The sequence below is a fragment of the Zootoca vivipara genome, chromosome 8 (assembly GCF_965207765.1).
Source record: "Zootoca vivipara chromosome 8, rZooViv2.hap1.1, whole genome shotgun sequence".
In the NCBI taxonomy this organism is placed as follows: Eukaryota; Metazoa; Chordata; class Lepidosauria; order Squamata; family Lacertidae; genus Zootoca; species Zootoca vivipara.
The window spans coordinates 62,418,968-62,439,063 of NC_142591.1; the positions used below are offsets into that span (position 1 = coordinate 62,418,968).

Consider the following 20,096-nt stretch of genomic DNA (forward strand, 5'->3'; position numbering starts at 1 on the left):
AATTCATGTTGCATTTGGCAGCCAATTGTTGGAGAGAAGCACTTTTCAGCAGTTTAATAGAGACTTCTTGCCTGTAAAATTGGATTGATCCTAGAGCAAACTCTAGTATTTTGACTAATTTGTGTATTTTAATAGCTGTGCCTGTTTGGAACTCTAGCCTTAATGGTTTACCTTTACAGTTATACTTGCTGACATATTAACTTACTGATGTATCAGCATGCCTGTCCTTTGTTTAGCATCCACCATTGCATTATATGGCTGAAATATGGCAATCCAATGTACTTTCTCACGTTTATATGTCAGTAGTGGATGGGAGTCCCATTTTCTGCCCAAGAGTGTTCTTTCTGTGCCATCCCTGTCTTATCACCAAAGAGGATGCAGCTTGCACCACTTGTTTGTGAAGAGTTCCATGGCATCAGAAAACCTCATGGGTGCCATGGAGTCACTGGATGAAGGTGCATATCTTTTGGGAAAACTTTAATCAGAAAATTGTATTCACGTTTTCCAAGAATCTTGGTAAATTGAGGTTCTTCAAATTTATGTCCTATCTCAAAAGTGTATCAGAGGTTTTTGGCAGCCTTTCACTTAGATGTGCATATAACGATCAGGCGATGAACTTGTGTCACCCATTTTTTTAAATACTCCTGTAAATGAAAGTTGATTAAGGGCTCATGAGAATTGGCCATTTGGCTACTGTCATACTCTTGAAACCTTGAAATAAAATGATTCAAACACACTCTTATGTGAGAACTGTTTGGAAACTGAAATTGGTTTAAGAATGTGAGACTTGACCTCTCCCTTGACCTACTTTGCTCTTATAATCTCTTCATCCAACCCCAGTAAACCCTGATGGAGAGGTCCCATGGGGAGAGGTTGATGGGGGCTCACTCCAAGGGCAGATTCCACTCCTCATCTAAATCCCCAAATTTCCCCCTGTAGCCACTTTACATCCCTCCACAGGGACTGAGTGCAGCAGCTTTGATCCACTAGATCCCAGAGCAGGGTAGTGTGCTTGAAGAGAGGCTGGGGATGGAGGAGAGTGGTTGGGAGGTGAGCAGTCCACTCCAGCTTGGATCAAAATTCGAATTAGGGAAGAGTTTTTGAGGTTGGTTTTATTGAGCCCCTGAAATTTCTTTCAGAGCCTGCACCTTTAATACATGGTATGCTAGATTAAGTGATTGAGTTGGTAATTCCTAGTGTTCGTTGTCTGATAAACATCTGCTAAAATGCAAGACTAGCAGTGCATATTATATCCATTCTTTCCTATCTATCTAATCCCATTGGTCCTTCTAGAGATGTGGAATGTAACATTTATCAGTTCCATAGAGTTCTGAGTACAGTTCAGGAGAACTTCTTGGACTGTGCCTTGGTAGTAGATTTGCCACAGCCAGTTAAGCCAGTAATAAACTGGCAGTGAAGTGAAAAGTATATCTCAGAAAAAGTACTATGTAGCATGAATATTTGGTGGTACAAATACTGTTCCACCATGCTGACCCAAAGGTGATGGGAGCTGTTGTTCAACAACATCTGGAGGACACAAGGTTGTACTAGGCCCAGAGATGTACCTAAGCTCCCTTGTGCCCCCTTTCCCTCCCTTGCACCCTTGGCAAAGAGATGTGGCTGGCCAGAGCAGCAGGGGAGCGGCCCAGGGAGCCTGCCGATGGGCAGGCGAACTCCTAGCCACCTGGAGCCAGAGTGGAGAGGCACAATTTTTGTGTCTTCCTGGGCCTTTGCCCTTGGCAGGGGCCAACCTAGCCAACCCCTGGGTATGCCCCTGACTAGGTCCTTCAGACAAGTAGTTTGGTCTCCATGTGTGTTGCTATGGGAAAACAAGTAGCACACCACAGCAAAATGGGTCATGGTAATCCATGGCTAACAAAAGCAATGGCAGACTGGGTAGTGATGATCCACAAAAATGACTGTCTGTGAGTTCCCAAATCAATTCCTGTTATTTCAGAATGCCTTCATAAAGCCTTAACAGCATAGTGTATCAGAATGGGTTGGCAAACGCAGCCTATATTCAACAAAAGACAGATGTTTGAAATAAAACTTGCAAGTCTTTGTGTATGTCATATTTAAATAGTTGATGGTGGGATTTAGTCCAGCTCTTCATTTTGCTTGCTGGCTGCTCTTTGGATCTGGCTTTGGGTAGCTTCTGAGCCTGGGCTGATGACTGTGCTGACATTCTGACATGTCATTCCAAGTTTCTGTCTTTTGTCCTAGTCAGTCTCGGCTCCTGGTGGGGCACTGAGCCAAAGCCACATGCTGTCTTCAACACACATTTCTGGATAGGCATGGCTTTCTAGTTGCCAAATCCCAAGCCCTCTAGCATAACATATTCATTGTTTGATTATATAAGGAGAACATGTGGGTCAAGGTTGTGGTTTCATTGCCCATCCTTCCAAATGTCTGACTCATGTACAAAATGTGTCCCCAACAAGCATGAAAAAGCTGCATCCCTGTTTTTGTGACAAATACCCGCCAGTGAAATAATCTAGACTAGGTCATGATGACATTAGTTGTGGCATTGGTGGCTTTCCAGGAAAGTGGCATCATAGCTGGCTCTGTAACTTTTTGCATGTACATAGTTGTGCGTTCACACAGAGCCCCCGGGTCGTTCCACGGACTATTGACCCTGTGCCACCACGTCTATTCTCTTCCACTGCCACCAACCAGGTTTCCCCGGTAATATATTCAGACTCAGTCAGGTTGTAACGTATTAACAAAGATTCCAGTTTATTGTGAACACAAACAAGTTTTAAATACTTTGAAACACTCTCTCTGTCTCCCCTCTGTCTCTAACTCACTCTGACTCCTATGCCTCCCACCCACAAGGAACCAACTGAACTAACTCTCTCTCTACAGTGGTACCTCAGGTTAAGTACTTAATTGGTTCTGGAAGTCCGTTCTTAACCTGAAGCGTATTTAACCTGAAGCGAACTTTCCCATTGAAAGTAATGGAAAGCGGATTAATCCGTTCCAGACAATGGAAAACACCCCCTAAAACAGCAATTTAACACAAATTTTACTGTCTAACGAGACCATTGATCCATAAAATGAAGGCAATAATCAATGTACTGTACTATAAAATAAAAAAGACAGTACAGTGGTACCTCGGGTTAAGTACTAAGCCTTTTAAAAGCAGGTAGGCTCCACCTCTGGGCTTTTCTATTGGTCTCCTATTAACCCTTTCTATTTGTCTCCTATTAACCCTTTCTTATGGTGCTGGAGGAGACTCTTGAGAGTCCCATGGACTGCAAGAAGATCAAACCTATCCATTCTTAAGGAAATCAGCCCTGAGTGCTCCCTGGAAGCTGAGGCTCCAATACTTTGGCCACCTCATGAGAAGAGAAGAATCCTTGGAAAAGATCCTGATTTTGGGAAAGATTGAGGGCACTAGGAGAAGGGGACGTCAGAGGACAAGATGGTTGGACAGTGTTCTGGAAGCTACGAACATGAGTTTGCCCAAACTGCGGGAGGCAGTGCAAGACAGGAGTGCCTGGCGTGCTATGGTCCATGGGGTCACGAAGAGTCGGACACGACTAAACGACTAAACAACAACAACAAACCCTTTCTATTGGTCTCCTATTAACCCTTTCTCTACCCCTGTACAGACATTTCCAAAAGAACGGCCAAACACCACAATAGTCAACATTTTTTGTTACCATTCTGTGTAAGAAAACAGCAGATATAAATGTTCTGATGGTGACTTTTGAGTTCAGAAAAGAACTAGTTTATATTCTCCTGGAATATAAATGGAATATATATAATGGAAGCAGCCCTTGCGTTTGCTGAAAGGCATGTCTAGATACAATCCACTGTATTCAGTAATAAGTTCCAAAATTATGGACCTGCTTCTTTGAGCACTTACATCCTTGATATTCAACTGACCTGATTTTCTTTCCACTATAGATTTATGCCTACATCTTTGAAAACATCAAATCCATTCAGTTGGAAGCTTTGCTGCTCTCTGTGCTGAGCATCGTGATTCTCGTTCTTGTTAAAGAACTGAACGAAAAGTTTAAAGGGAAAATCAAGGTGGTTCTTCCTATTGATTTGGTTTTGGTAAGTATAAACAGAAGCACTGTTTTGCACTTCTTAATCTGCTGCAGCCGGTGGTGCTCATTGTTAATGCAATGCAGGGCAAATATTTATGGTTTTGCCATTTAGTTAATGGTGTGACCAGTTTAGATAAATTCAGGTGTACTGTTTCTCGGAAAAGTTTGATACAAGAATAATATTAAACAAATACCGCACAAAGGAAATTGGCAATGGACTGGCTTCAGTTGTGAGGTTTAAAAAGCATTGTTTGGGCTCATTAATTGTAGCCATGCAAACTTCTGGTGTCTCAGCTATGATGTTTAATTTTTGTAATGCCCAGCTGTTTTTCAAAATGGTATAGTAATGAGGTATATTGGCCTACTATCTTTATAGTAAAGAATTATGGGATTGTGCTTTGTAAATGCATACTGTGGCTCTGATACAAAGAAGCCTTACAGGTGGGAGCTTGATTCAAGATCTCCCCCCCCCCAAACACACACACACACACACACACACACACACATACACACACACACATTTCAATGAATGGGGCCTCATTATCACACCTTAATGTGAGCTGATTGGGTATTTCTGTATTAATAGGGCCTGCTCATAGACACATAAATGCCTTGTGTGCATAGGAGCACACACTTAGTACTCTGAATCTGGATGTGTACATGTGCCAGACGAAAACATATAGGGCAGGGGTGAGGAACCCCCAACCTGGGGGCCAAGTTGGGCACTCCAAGCCTCTCTGTCTGCCCTTGGAGCTCTCCCCAGGCCTCACCCCTTACTGACCCTGCTTTGTACCCCAAATGTTGTTGCCTGGCTGAAATGTGTCCTTGGATGCTGATAATCTTACTTATCTGGATGGAGGGTACAGAGGTATGTTTGAAGGGTGGTCCTCGCCTTCATTTCAATACACCTGAGATGTGTGGGAACACATGCTCTCTTAATGTAGGGAAATTGCACCCCCTTCCTTTTCAATAAACTCCATGCTTCTCAACTGTTAATTCAATGTAATGATCATAGACAAATTGAGGGTGTGTAGAAGAGCCAATATTCACATAGCTTCTGTATAGCTGCTATCATGTAAACCCAGCTATACGTGAACATAGGCAATCCCCATCTGAGAAGAAGCTGACCCAATATGGTATATAACCAATGGTCTCATCTCTGTAACTTAACAAGATTGCTTCTATTCCATTAGTTCCACTCAGATTGTTCTCTGAAGTAGTGAGCCCAATGCCAAAAGAAACATGAAGATTTCTTTAAAAAGTGTGAAGTGTTTATTGCCTTCTTCCTCTAAATCTTTGTTGTTGCTTGACCAATAGATAGTTGCTACCTCTGCTGCCTGCTACTATGCTGATATGGAGCAGAGCTACGGCATGAAAGTTGTGGGACATATTCCAGAAGGGTAACGTGTTCTTTATATGCTTGTATGTATTGATACATAAATATGTATATTCAGTATGTTTTGCATTTTTGCATTTTAAAATCATTGTTTGCATACCCTCATCCTGTGCAATAAAATGGCCAACAGCTGAAAAATGAAAATGAAACCATGAATTCTGCCTTAATGAGGATGATGAGAACAAAGTTGATTTTCAGAAGGCTGAATAGGGAACCTATATAGAACCAGACATCAGATACTGGGGATCTGTGGGTTGTATCCAACCCAAGTTAAAATTCCTTTAGCACTATACTCTTGTTCTGCTGGTGAAATGTTTTGCACCAGCGGAACGTAGCTGCATAAGAGAATGCACAAGCAGGTTGCTGGTAACTTTTTTGCACAACAGGTTATGGAATCTGATGTGCAACAAGCTTCTGCTAGCACAACTGTTACATTGGAGTCCTGTGTTGCACAACATTAAACTCATCCACTTCCTAGCAGACTGAGAACACTGTGTAGGTAATGTAGGTCCAGTTCTTCTGATGAATATGAATGCTGCTTTATTTTGTAGAAGAAGAACAACAAGTTCTTTGCTGTCTGAATTTGTCCCCTGCAGTATTTCTTTCTAAAGCTGCTACTGAAGACTAAATTGACACATCCATTTTTACGTTGACTGGTTTTTACAAACTGAATGTCCAGCCTCTTTTTATGCCTGGGCTTGTGGGACTACATGTAGTCATTTTTCAGATGATCGAAATTTGGAAATACTAAGCGTGTGGATTTAAAGAGGGGAAGTGTGTCTGTGGTCCTAGCATCAACCTCCGTAAGCAGCTGCTCCTTTGAAATCAGAGGTTACGTATTCAAGTTGTATGAACTTAAGCTCTCACCATGTGATTTGGGGATCCTACCAAGGAGGCAACCTATACACATACAATTGGCATATGCATATCTGTTCACAAACAAATTGGCCATGTGTGGAGGTCCAGCATAGTGGCCATGGTGCCTCCTTCTGCTCACATGTTTGAGATTTTGCTAACTCTCTGAATAAGGGCTACAGCTGGTTGGCATCAGTGCTTGTTTTCCAGGGGTACTCAAGGGTACACAGCACCGGCACAATTTTTTCCTAGAATAAAAGCACTGGTTAAAAGTGTGGCACTTACTATAACAACTTCTTGGTGAGTACAGGCACCTCCCCCCCCCCCGGAAGAAATGCACTCGTTGGATTTATGTGCAATGTAGAGATATTGAGAAGAAGCTTTGATAATCTATCTGAGGCAAAGAGCTCCAATATGTATCATTTCAGTACATCAGTGCAGCTTTATTAAATAAGAGCAAGCCAGACAGCGCAGTTTGGTAGGCTTTGTAGCACTGAAGAATGCAAATGCTGCCTATAAATGACCCTTCTCAAACTAAACTTAAAATTGAAAAGCTGGAATAGACTGTGATTTTTGTGGCTATAAAATGAGGAAATTCTGTCAGAATTTACATTTCTGTGCCTACCCTGAATGAATGGAAATCTTTCAGTTCACAGTTTTTATTTGATACTGGCACATTTGCCTTCTAATGCATAACATCCTCCACCACATAGGATTGTCCTTACTTTTACAGCATACCACTGCCAAGGTCTCCACCCATGAATATCCTCCCTGAAGTCATCACAGAGGCATTTGGAGTGGCATTGGTTGGTTATGTAGCTTCACTAGCCCTTGCCCAGGCCTCTGCTAAGAAGTTCAACTACTCTGTGGATGATAACCAGGTGAACGCTTGTACACTCTTTTCTGCTGATGAAACTTTGGTGAACATGCTCCAAGTAGAAAGCTACCAGGATCTTGACATGCTTACTGTTGGTCTTACAATTAGTCTTAAGGGTGCAATTTTACTGCCATGATGCTCCTAGGGTTGGTTGAAATTCTCCAAAAGCAAGTGAGAGTTGTTTGATTAATTTGCAAAAAAAGACTTCAGTATAATTGAGAAAGTTGATTCAAATTATGGCATTTTTTTCCAAACTAGGTTCTTGGGATATGCTAGGCATGCCAGGAAGCCTATAAACCCTGCTGCAGTGATGACCTCATTTCCACGCAGCTAGTGACTTTACACCTTACCATGCCCCCCCTGGGTCATTCCACATCAGTTCAACGTGGTCATGCCACCCACCATCTCAGATTTTGATGAAACCTGGTGTACACCCTTCCCTTATGGTTGAAAGAAACCCCCTTAATTTTTTCCCCTCTATCTCAAACGGTTTTAATTTTATAGCACTTCAAAGTTTCATGAAATCTGTGTTTCTGTCCCTCTTGAGATCCTCGGCCTTGTGTGCATTTTATTTTTTTCTCCATAACCAATGATCAGATCTCTTTGAAATTTCACACAACCCATAAGGGAAGGGTTTACACCAAGTTTCATCAAAATCCGAGACGGTGGGTGGCATGACCGCGTTGAACTGACGTGGAATGACCCAGCGGAGAAACCATAAGGGTATTCAGGCAATGGGAGGGAGGGGAACGATTTGTAAAATTATTGCATGGCATTGTTTATTGATTTAGAATGTTTTACAGCTTTTGGCAAAATGTTCTCAAAGCCATTTGCATAGCGAAAATTAGCTTGCCAACAGGTTTAAGCAAATTTGCTTACAATCTGAGCATGTGTGGGCTTTTCCCTGTAGATCTTCCACCGCTGAACAAGAGAACAGACTTCCTCACTTTACACAGGTTCTGGTTTTGGAAAGCAACCCCCACCTCGAATTTGTCGGATGCTCCTATGACCCTAAGAGTCTCATGCTCTACCCACTGAGCCCACAAGACCAAATTTGGAAATGGGTCAGATAATATCCAGGCCAAGGGGATAGGACTGCTCCTGCAGTTCCTTTGTCTTCGTAGTAGTGGATAGAAGACAGTGGATAGAGAACATTTCTTTTTTTCTCCTTCTTCTGTAACACTTGAGCTTGGGTGGGTCACCCAGTGAGACTGATGGACAGTGAGCTTAGAACAGACAAAACAATGTATTCACACAATGCATAATTAACTTGTGTAAATCACAGTAGCAGCTGGCAGGGTGTCAAGGCTCATCTGACCTCCCATCACCACTGTTGCTGCAGCTTGCCAGGAGAGAGACAGAGAAAGGTGAAGTGGCCATGAGGGTGGTGGAGTGCAAGCTAACTGGTGAGGCCAATCTGGCTTTCCCACTGGTATGTTTGCACGACTACACCAACCTAGCAGCTGCGGTCCCTTCCTGGTAGCCCACAGTAATTGTAGGAATGAGATGCCAGTTAAGCATGGCCCCAGTGATGGCCACTGGTTTACACAGCTTTAAAAGGGGATTAGACAATTAAATCCATGAAGGGCAGGCCTATCATTGGCTATTAGCCAACACAGCTATATGGAACCTCCAAGTGCAGAGGGAATGTGCCAAGGAATACCAGTTGCCAAGGGCTGTTGCCTTTAATCCCTGCTGGTGGGCTTCACAGAAGCATATGGTGGGCCACTGTTGGGATACAGGATGCTTGTTGAGATGATCCAATCTAGCAGGACTCTACTTTGGTTCTTATGCTCTTTCCCCCCAAAACTTTCCAGGAGTTCTTGGCTCACGGCCTCAGCAACGTGATCCCATCCTTTTTCTTCTGCATACCCAGTGCAGCAGCTATGGGCCGTACTGCTCTCCTGTTCAGCACTGGAGCGAAAACACAGGTAACCCTATTTGTGTTGTTAGGGCAGAATAGAAATATTGGCCGTTGTACTCGCATAGGCACCCCCAAACTGCGGCCCTCCAGATGTTTTGGCCTACAATTCCCATGATCCCTAGCTAACAGGACCAGTGGTCGTGGAAGATGGGAATTGTAGTCCATAACATTTGGAGGGCCGAAGTTTGGGGATGCCTGTACTCGCATCTCCTGCACTGTAATTAATGCTGAACATGAGGTGTGAGATCCTTCGTAATCATTCCAGGGAATGTTGTAGGCACAGCTGCCTGCTACGTTGGCAGAAGAAAAGGTAAAGGAAGCGAGCTTAACTCTACTAAGATGCTTTATAAAAGTAATACCGACCAATCAAATACAGGGGCAATGATCCCAGAATGAAAATATATTAAGAGCTGCCTACACTGAACTGATCCAATGGACTGTCTAGATCAATAGGGCTTTCCAGCCTTCCCTTACCTGATGGCCTCCAGATATTTTGTACTGCAACTCCTATAATCTCTTACAATTGGCTGTGCTGGTGTGGGCTGAAGGGAGTTTATGGGATACGAATAATAATAATAATAATAATAATAATAATAATAATAATAAATTTATACCCCACCCATCTGGCTGGGTTTCCCCAGCCACTCTGGGCGGCTTCCAACAAAAGATTAAAAATGCATTAAAACATCAGTCATTAAAAACTTCCCTACACAGGGTTGCCAGGCTGGGAAAGGCTGCCCTATCCTAACCAGAAGCAGCTCTCCTGGCAAAAAGTTTCTCCCAGCTCTTCTGCCTTTGACCCTCTTACTGAAGATGCCAGCGGATGAACCTGGGATCTTCACCTTACCTTTAGCACATGTTCTTTTTTTCTTTTTTTATTAAAAAGATCTTTATTTCCAATCTTTAAAACATTACAAAATTATAACAAAAACCAAAGATAAAGAAAAATTACAAATCATAACAGAAATTATGGAAATATCAAAAACAAAACAAAACAGAAAATCATTTCCTCCCTCCCTTCCCACCCTTTCCCCCTCCCCCCCCGCTGTTTCCCCCCACACTTTCTCGACCTCCATTTCCACTCTGATATTCACTCGTGCATTTATTTTCTATAAGACTCTACAGTGATACTAATAAAACTAACTCAAACTCTGTTTATTTTATATTTCTCTTCATATCTCCTACTCAACGCATGCTAGCATGTCCTCTTTCGAACAATGCTTTTTCATGTAATCATCATAGCTTTTCCACTCACTTAATTTTTGCTTGGACTGGTTCCTTACTGCTGCTGTCAATCTTGCCATCAAGAGGTATTCACTCAATTTATTAATCCATTCTTCTTTAGATGGTACTTTACCCGTTTTCCAATTAGCTGCTATTAACATTCTCGCTGCTGTGCTTGCATACATAAATACTTTTTCATTTTCTTTTGGAATTTCCTCATTTAATAGACCTAATAAATACATATCTGGGTTTTTTTGGATTGATTTTTTCATCATTTTTTTCATTATCTCATGTATGGTATTCCAAAATTTAACAATCTCCTCGCATTTCCACCATATATGTATGAAAGTTCCCGGTTCTTTGTTGCATCTCCAGCACAGATTTGATTTGATTTTATAAATCTTGGCCAATTTCAGTGGCGTTAAGTGCCATCTATAGAATTTTTTTTAAAAAAATTCTTTTATGTTATTGGCGGCTGTAAATTTTATATCGTGTCCCCACAATTTATCCCATTGTTCGATGTATATTGTATGGCCGAGGTCTTTTGACCATTGTATCACCACTTCTTTTGTGCTTTCCTCTATTAAATCCCAATTTAATAATAAGCTATATGTTCTAGATAATGTTTTCTTTTTGTTTTGGATCACTTCTATTTCGAATTTCGAATTTTCTTTAGTGAACCCTTTCTTTTTATCTGCTTGGAAAATACTGACCAGCTGTCTATATTGCCATTTGTCAATTCCTATCTTTTTTAATTCTTCAAATTTCTTCAGCTTATAATTCCCCTGGTCTTCTTCTATTAACTCTCTATATGTGGGCCATTTCTTTTTGGTATTTAATTTCTTTATGGCATGTGCCTCAATTGGTGAGACCCACCACGGGGTCAGTGGCTCTACATATCTTCTATATCTGTTCCGCACATGTTCTTTTCTATAGGTCTACATTTCCCAATGGAAAAAAGAGTAATGTTTAAACTATCTTACAATACCTAGCAAAGATATAAATATAATCTTAAGGTTAACAGTCAAAGTGTTGGTTTCACCTTAAGAAAATCAGACTAATAACTGTCGGGCAGTAAGAGCCTGCCTCCAATTGTATTGATTGTCTCTGCCTACACTCCACAAGAAGTCTTGTGGTGCTTTGAAAACCTAACCGTTTTTATTATGGCATAAGCTTTTGTGGACTTGAGTCTGTTTCATCAGATGCATGGTATAATCTTCAGTTGCAGGTGTATAATACATAGGGGAGAATGGGATTTGTAAGCAGTGACATCAGGCAAAAGTGAAATGCAAAAAGTAGCCATTCAGTTAGAACTCTAACATGTGTGGAATAAGTGCTGCAATCCCTTAAAAGAAGCAGCAATGAAAGGTGATAAAACAGCCTGCCCACACTACCAAACTGGAAGTTTCTGAAGTGAGGTCATGTTCTGTGGGGGAAGGGAAATAGTAGTTGCCCTTTCCTGAGACCCTGTCTGTGCTCATTTGGAAAGTATCTCTAGACCCAAGCAGCTGATGTCTTCCTTCTCTTGATGAAGGCCAAAGAAAACCAAACCAAAACTGTACTGACCAGCAAATGCTTTGATACGTAAGGGCGTATGATCAATCACTGGAGCTATCCATAGAAAATATCAACAGAGACAAAAGCGAATGACAATAGTGATTTTAGAGGCTAGACACAGACACTAAACACACACACATAAAAGTCCCTGACAAACCAAACAGTCCTTTGTTTTGGAAACAAAACTGATCTATTACTTGCCTATCTCAAGCCAAGTCTAGTCACCAGACTGTCATTAAAATAAGCAAAGCAACAAATACAGGCAAAAAAGTTCCCATCCAAGAAGAATCACAGATCCAATCAGGAAAGTAATATGTATGAAACAGAGAATATTTTAAAATCATGCAGGTCATGGTACAGCTAAGAAACAGATCCAATCACTCCCCACAAATTGGTCTCTACTCAAACAAATCCTGCGGCAATTCACCATTAGACTGGAACATCTTATGAGAGATGTGTGGCTATTACTGAAAGCAGCATCTTTGCACCTCTTCTCCTTCCTCCTGTTGTGCAGTAAAACAGAATGAATGACGCAATGGTACCATGTTCCTAGTTTTTCTGCACTTGTGCCGCTTTATTAGTGCAGAAACTAGAGGTGTGGTGTCACACACACTCATTTATATGCAAGAAAAGGAAGAGATGGAGGTGGAGAGTTGGGAGCACTGCTGTTTTTAGTGTCAGTCCTGCATCTTTCATAATGTATAATTGCAGTATTAGATCCCTGAGGACAAAATAAAGGCTTCTTAGAGATGCCTCCATGTAGAATGGGAAAAAAACTGCACGGGCAACTTTCTTAATGAAATGCAAAAGATTCAGAAAGAGACAGCAATCCATGCAGACTTGCTTGTTCTCCACTGCTAGATGCTGGAGCCCTGTGTTCAAATTCCCAGTGACTGTTGCTCTCATAGGAGCAATCCTGGTTTCATAGGATTGTTGTGAAGAGGAGCCAGCCATGTCTGAGATCCTTAGGGGAAAGCTGGGATAAATAAAACAATCAGGTTTGAGAGGAACTTGGGAGGAGACAAGTAATGGAACAGAGTGCCTAACATTTCCCCAGCTACCATTCCTTGCCGCAATCCCCCCCCCTCCCCCAGGAGAAGCTGCCAACCAACAGGTATGTGGATGACACGTAGTCCCACCCTAAATCTCATTGATTTCAGTGAAACTTGGGTGTGGATGAATTTCTTCGGATTGCAACCATTGTGTAATAAACACAGGCACAAAAGTATATTTTCCAGAAGCTCAGTGGTTTGTGCCTGCATATTTGAGATCAAACACTAACCCACTTTTTTGTATATTGTGTATATTGGTATTTGATCCATGTATTTGTTCTTTAGGTGGGCTAAGGGTAACCACAACAGGTCAAATCTTAAATTATACTCAGATGCTTCCAATCTGCAGACCATGTGAGAGCCAAAATCTCCTTTCCTGGCTCCTAGAATTTTTATGTGTCTGCAGTGTTTTGTTATGCTCAGCAACTTTGGCAAACCAAGCACTTTCATTTCATTTTAGGCATGCTTTAGAATTTGAATAATGTGATTATTTATGCTTCTCCTTTCCAATTGTTTTTAGGTGGCTTGCCTAATATCTTGCGTATTGGTGCTTGTGGTCATCTATGCAGTAGGACCAATGCTATACTGGCTGCCCATGGTACAGTTCTTTTTTTAATTACTATTATTTGCAATCATATGATTTTCATAGACTAAACTAATCTTTCTGAAAATGACTGCACCACCTTTCATTATGATTCCATGATTATTAATGCTCTCATAGAAGGGAGAGAACACACCAGTTTCATGTGCCAAGAACAAATAGGGAGTGGGGAGTCTTTCTTTCTGTTTTGCTTGGATATGAACTGGGTTGCCTGTTTTCAATGGAACTTATTGCAGAAGTTTTGAATCTTTGCACTTAGTGTATAATTTTGCACTAGGTCATAGGACTGGAGCCAGGGCTTCTAGCACCAGCACCAGGGGATAATTTACCCCCTTCTTCCCATGAGTAAGGGGGGAAACCCTTATTCTCCACGCAAGGGAAGAGGCCTTTTGACTGTCTGAAGAAATGAAAGTGGCGTATTCACTCACAGCCTGTTCTTGTCCCTGGTTATTATTATTTTTTATTTTAAAAATGCCTGGTATTTCAAAGGCTCTTTGAATTCTAGTTGAGATCTAGTTGCTACCCAAATGTATTGTGCATTGCAATTCCAGAATCCACAAAAGGGACGTGTAAGATATTCTCTCTTTGGCATTAATTATATTTGGAGGTGTTGATAACTGTAGTGAAGAGGTGTCTTCAGGCTTCCTGGGAATTTGCTAATTAACTTGCCGAAATCTATTTCCCTGCATGTTTGGGGAAGGGGGAGGGGAATGCTGAATTCACCTTTTGACAAAGGATTCTTTCATTGCAGTGTGTTCTAGCAAGTATCATTGTGGTGGGGCTGAAGGGGATGCTGGTGCAGTTCCGTGACTTAAAAAAGTATTGGAATGTGGATAAAATAGACTGGGTAAGTGAAACTGAATCTAAGGATTCCCCTCCTCTAGGCCTTTTAATGCATGGGATAATGCCCTAAATTCCCCCTTACCAAGTCTTCCCTTTTGTTGCTTTCCCTCAGCCAACTGTGTAGGAATTTACTGAGGAAGGTCCATTCTTTTACATATGAATTAAAGTTTTGCCACTGTTTCTTTCCATTACCCCTTTTCCCCCTGCTAACAAAGCACCTTTCTCCTCTGGCATGTGCTCCCAGGAATCTACCTTCTCATTTGATGTTGGTCCTAGAACAAATAATTAAGTTGGGTGATGGTTAAACGTGTATTTGACGAGCTGAAGATGTGTTGATTTCTATTAGTTGCCTTACTTGTCTTTATAAAAATACTTTGCCAAAATACTCTTTGTATATTATGAAATGTCTTTACTGAACTTTGTTCCTGTCTATGATTTTCCTTTAAAAGCTGGAAGATAAAAAGAAAACCTGCTTTACTCTGTGTCAGGGTGGCATATTGACGAACTTATTAATAAGAGTTCTGACAGAGAGCCATAACAAACCTCTGAAAGGGTAACTGACAGGTGGAGATATGGTTGTCTTGGCCAGCCCTTCCCAGGCATTTGTGCGTTGTATTATGATTGAAGTGAAGATGTCCCATTGCCAAAGGAGGAGCCTTCTTGAAACAAATATTGGTTTTATACTTACAATTGCATTCTAGGTTGGATGTTTAAAACTCCATAGGAACATCAATAGAACAAGAATGAATTCAGGAAATAGAAACAGTTACATACGCTTCTTTGTCACATGCCAAATATTATTATGTAGAACCAAATACGTCAGTTCTAAGGAGCTTGAGGTTTAGCCCTTGTGAGTTGAGAAACCTCTAATTGCCTGTAGCAGATATTGGGCCTAATAGTTGCTATGGTGTCTGGAGAGCCTTATTACAGTCACAGCTATTGCCACTTCTACTTGCTTACTTTTCTTCTACAGCAACTTAGAGACACTGCTGTGAGGGATAGCAGGTCTTGTTGCCCATTGGGACTGCTTCCCCCTGGGAAAACCCATTCTTTACCGCTGAATCAGAGCAGACCTCAGTTGGGTTTCCCATGGATTAACGTTCGCTCCGATTCTGGGGTAAAGAGTGGGTTTTCCAAGAGAAAGTGGCAGGGCAAATGGAAAATGCTTAGACCCATGCCTAGAGAACACGGGACAAGCAGAAAACTGCTCAGATCCTTGCTTTCTCAGCATGGGATAAGAGGAAGTGTGGACCCTAAGAAGGCAGGCAGGTGGGAAGCTCTTTGGCTGGCTGTAGCTGCTATCAAGCCCGTAGTTGCTACAACCAGGTGGGCACTTTGACGCAAGTGAGATCATTGGCCTCTTAGGATTAGGGGTTTGAGAACAGTGCTCTCCCCAAAAATGTTTTGTCAACTCATTGTTGAGAGAAGATCTTCTTTGTCTGGGTGGAAAAATTCTCCTTGGATCCAAAGTATTCCTCTCACCTCCTACCTTTGTTTCTTGCTCTTCAAGATTTGTATAAAGCATTATCCTGCCCTTTTCTTTCTCTTCTCCTTGCCTTCTCCTTGGAATTCAGAGTCATCATTTTCAAAAGCAAGTGCTGAGCTAGCAGTTTTCCCAGGCCGTGTGCTTCAATGCTATTACAAAGAAACCATTTCATTTCAGACGAGATTGTAATTTCAGTTTGGCTAATTTGTTCTAAGGGATGTGAATTGTGGTATGATTTATCTAGCAACACAACCACTATGGAAGGAACTTGAAATAATCAAATTGCTTCATCCAGGTACCAATTAGTCATTGGGGGATAATTTTCCATCATTTTGGCTTTCTTTACAACCAACATGATAGATATGAAAAAGGCCTTTTCATCAGCCTTCTTACAAAGCAACTCCCCGGTCCTGAGTCCCACCCACCCCTAGCTTCTGTTTTCTTCCCTGTACATACATATGCATTTTGCTGGTTTGGGTTTAATGTTTTACTCGTTGTTCTCATCTCAATTTGCACTATAAATCTTACTTTTTTGGAGGAGCAAAACTTTGACATTGGATCATGCTTAGAAATAATAAGCAAGAGAACGACATTCAGTAAAATTAAGAAGCAGCCAGATCTTTTTACACAAATGCAAAGATGAACAGATTTTAATTTCAAATTTTGTAAAAGGAAACCTTTTGCAATCATTCTCCCCTTGCCCCCTCCACACTTCAGTATTCTGGTTCAAACCAGTAGAAGTCAATGAGATATCAGAATGTTATGAGATTTCGGTGCTAGCACTGAAGCTGAATATAAAATTACTATTTTTTGGATTAGGTTTTTAAGTTTCTATATGTGTATAGACTTGAGAGTGATTGCTCTGCTACAGATTGTTAGATATTTGCAGAAATCCTTTGTGAGGTAGTAGTTACAGCATGGGATAGAGCAGCAACTGAGTTTCAACCATGAAACTTTCTTGGTGATCTCAGATCAGTCACTGTCACTTAGCATAACCGACATCAAAGGCTTGCTTTTTTTTTGGTAAGAATAAAATGGGGAACCTCTTATATACTTCTCTGTGATCCTTGTAGGCATGTTAAGAAAGAAACGTGATCAATAAATTATAACACTTCTCTTTAAAAGTGTGTGTTATGTAGATGCCCAACCTTGGAATCCTACCATCTAGTGTCACCATCTTGATAAGTGTATCTTTTAAAAGTCACTCCCACTGATCTTTATACACCACACCAGTGCACTTAAATACATAGATCTCTCACAATGCTATAACAGCCTCTGTAAACAGCAACATGTAAAATAGCTCACTAGGCTCGTTGTCAGGGCTTGAGATCTTTTAGACTATATTGCGTACCAAATCCAACCATTTATTAGTCATGGCTTCTTGGGTTATCAAAGTGTAATCACAGGTGTGCATTGCTTGACTTCTGTTGTATCATACAAAAAGCATGACTTTTGTTATATCATACAGGAAGCACGATACCACTGCATGTGGTAGGATAAATCTGTAACTGTCCATGGTACTGATTTTCTTTCTTTCTTTTCTTTCCCCCCTTGTCCTGCCACTGCTGTGGTCATATTGGTTCTGAATGTTTCTTTAGTCCTTTGACCAGGGCCTAGGAAAAGCCCATGTTGGCTCCCAGTAGTGTGACCAGTGCTGCTACAATAAATGTGTACTTATTTATCCCAAAGAAGAAAAATATTATAGGGTGATCCCTATGGGGAAGGGATATTTTGGACAAAAATCAGCTTGCAGGGAAAGGGTTAATAACCTTTCTTCCCACACACATTTTTGCTAAGTTTGTATAACTAATTTCTTTTTGTCTTCTGTTCTTTTCCTTACAGAGTATATGGGTTAGCACTTACATATTTACAATTTGTTTTGCTGCTAATGTGGGGTTGCTGTACGGCGTAGTCTGCACAATACTTATAGTGGTTTTCCGTTTCCCAAGGTGAGACATTCCTACAGTGTTCTCATAGGCAAACAATTTTGTATCCACAACAGTGAAATACATCATTAGGGCAAAAATACGTTACAAACTTACATAGGTTATATGCCAGTTCAGCTGTCATTCCTACCTCCAAGGAATCATTGGAATTGTAGTCTGTTGAAGGTTCGAATTCCTAGCCCATGTCACAGAATGCTCAGAGTATAGGCTATGACTATGCAACCAATTTAAGGATTAAAATAAGCATGATGTAAGGGGATACAAAGATATCCATTGTAAAATGAATATGGGGTCTGAGGATGTCGTTAGCAGGAGCCAGTTGGTAGTTGGGGATGGATTAATTCTTGTCTTCTGCTCTTGATTCTGCCTTGCAAATGCATCTGGAAAAACTGTCCAATATCTTTTTTGTTTGTCTACATATAGGTAGAACGGATCCTCTTAATTTAACAATTGAGCCCAGTGGCGTAGCATGGGTTGCCAGCACTCAGGGCAGGGCAAATATTGCACCCCCCCACCCCAGTGAACTGGGCAGCTGGGGTGGGGGCTCACACCGGGAGGGGTGTGTGGAGTTCATGTGGAGGGTGAGCGGAGCCCTCCTCCAACAGGCTGCTTGCCTGCTGCCTCCATCCACCTGACCACTATACCAACCTGCTTTCTGCCACGCCTCAGCGGCCAGGGCTCAAAGATGTGCACCGGGGGCCATGCCCCCCCCGACCCCCTCACACTATGCCTCTGATTGAGCCTGAGGTTGTTTTTTTTAAAAAAAATAGAGCAAGTAACTATAGAACCCTTTCTATTTTAGCACTCATTAACAAACACAGGTTGTCCTTTGTATGAAGTAAGTAATTTGCAGAATCTGGAACATGTGAATAGCCAGATACCACCTGGAAAATAAGTTTGTTTTGGCATTTACAGTCGCAGTGTGCAGTCTTATATATGCTGCTTTCACACATCTGTTATAGAGCAACGACTCTGAGCCTGAAACATATGAAAGAAGTGGAATGCAGATTCAAAACAGAAGCAGATTCTGTAAGCCTACTCTTCTTATTCTCCCTTTATAGTTAAATTTCGGCATGGGGAAATTCCTGTCCTCTTCCTCCTGCTCTGTGCTTTGTCCTTGCTGGACATGTGTCCATTTCAACTTCCTTTTTCAGAGTGTATGTGGAGACTGCTTGTACCTATAGCAGCAGGGGAGGGTGTAGCGGGAGGGAGCTGGTTTTATTCCTGTTGCACACAACCTAACGAGAACCTGGCATCATCTTGGCATTCAGGAGGCTAGGGTACAGAATGCTTTAAGCAGCAGTAAAAAAATGTTGGGAGACATTTCTGATTTCTCAGTTTCCATGCATTTATTTCCTGTCCGCTGTGGGTCCTACTGGGAGGCTCAGCCTGAGGGACAACAGCTGGTGCCACTCGGTTTTGCAGAGGAGCCTGGGAAGCAAGTCTTTTGAGGAGTGGTTGAAAGAGCTGAGTATGTTTCACCTGAAGGAAAGGTTAAGGGGAGGCATGGCTGTCTTCAGATATCTGAAGGACTGCCATGAGGAAGATATTGCTCCAGCGGGCAGAACGAGAACCAAAAAGGTGGAAAATTGCAGGAAAGCAGAGATCAGTGAAACATGAGGAGAAACTTCTGCACACTGCCTCTGGGGCGGTATGTGGTAGGCTTTCTCTTGGCCGAGGTATTTTACTAGAGGCTGGGTGGCTGCATTGTAGATCTTGCATTGCATTGAGCAGGAAGTTCTTAGAACTCAAATGGCCTTTATAGAGTTTGCAACTCTCAAGTCCATTGTTGTTGTTTAGTCGTTTAGTCGTTACCGACTCTTTGTGACCTCATGGACCAGAGCATGCCAGGCACTCCTGTCTTCCACTGCCTCCCGCAGTTTGGTCAGACTCATGTGCGTAGCTTCGAGAACATTAGAATGCTATGTCTGCTGGTTAACAAGCACTACTATATTTGCAAATCTGTTTTTAATTTTAATTCAAAGGAGTCCTTACAACCGGTAAAAATCGTCTCGGTGAATAACCCACTAGTCTTTCTCAATGCTAAGAAGTTTCACATGGACATATTAAAAATAATCCAGAAGGAAAGCACGTGTGCACAGCAGCTACCTGAAGATATGAACAAGGTAAGGCATGCTTCATCATGGAGAGAGGGTTGCTTGCGTTTCTTTCTGTACTTTCGGTTCACGTTTTCATTCCACCCACTCATATTGCAAAGAAGAAATTCAAACTGTACTGCAGATTCAAAGCATGGTGATTGCACTTTGTGAATTGTTG

General features: G+C 41.7%; 1 protein-coding gene across 2 annotated transcripts in view; it reads left to right on the forward strand.

Annotated features, from left to right (window-relative positions):
* The window catches only part of SLC26A7 (solute carrier family 26 member 7), a 78,470-nt gene that overhangs the window by 43,516 nt on the left and 14,858 nt on the right, over nt 1-20,096 (forward strand). For both annotated transcript variants that reach the window (XM_088675693.1, XM_035125263.3), the window contains exons 6-14: nt 3,913-4,065; nt 5,376-5,458; nt 7,043-7,190; nt 9,004-9,117; nt 13,464-13,541; nt 14,296-14,391; nt 17,716-17,822; nt 18,782-18,848; nt 19,805-19,945. In XM_088675693.1, coding sequence (XP_088531819.1) covers nt 3,913-4,065; nt 5,376-5,458; nt 7,043-7,190; nt 9,004-9,117; nt 13,464-13,541; nt 14,296-14,391; nt 17,716-17,822; nt 18,782-18,848; nt 19,805-19,945 — 987 coding nt within the window. The remainder of the gene's footprint in view (nt 1-3,912; nt 4,066-5,375; nt 5,459-7,042; nt 7,191-9,003; nt 9,118-13,463; nt 13,542-14,295; nt 14,392-17,715; nt 17,823-18,781; nt 18,849-19,804; nt 19,946-20,096) is intronic.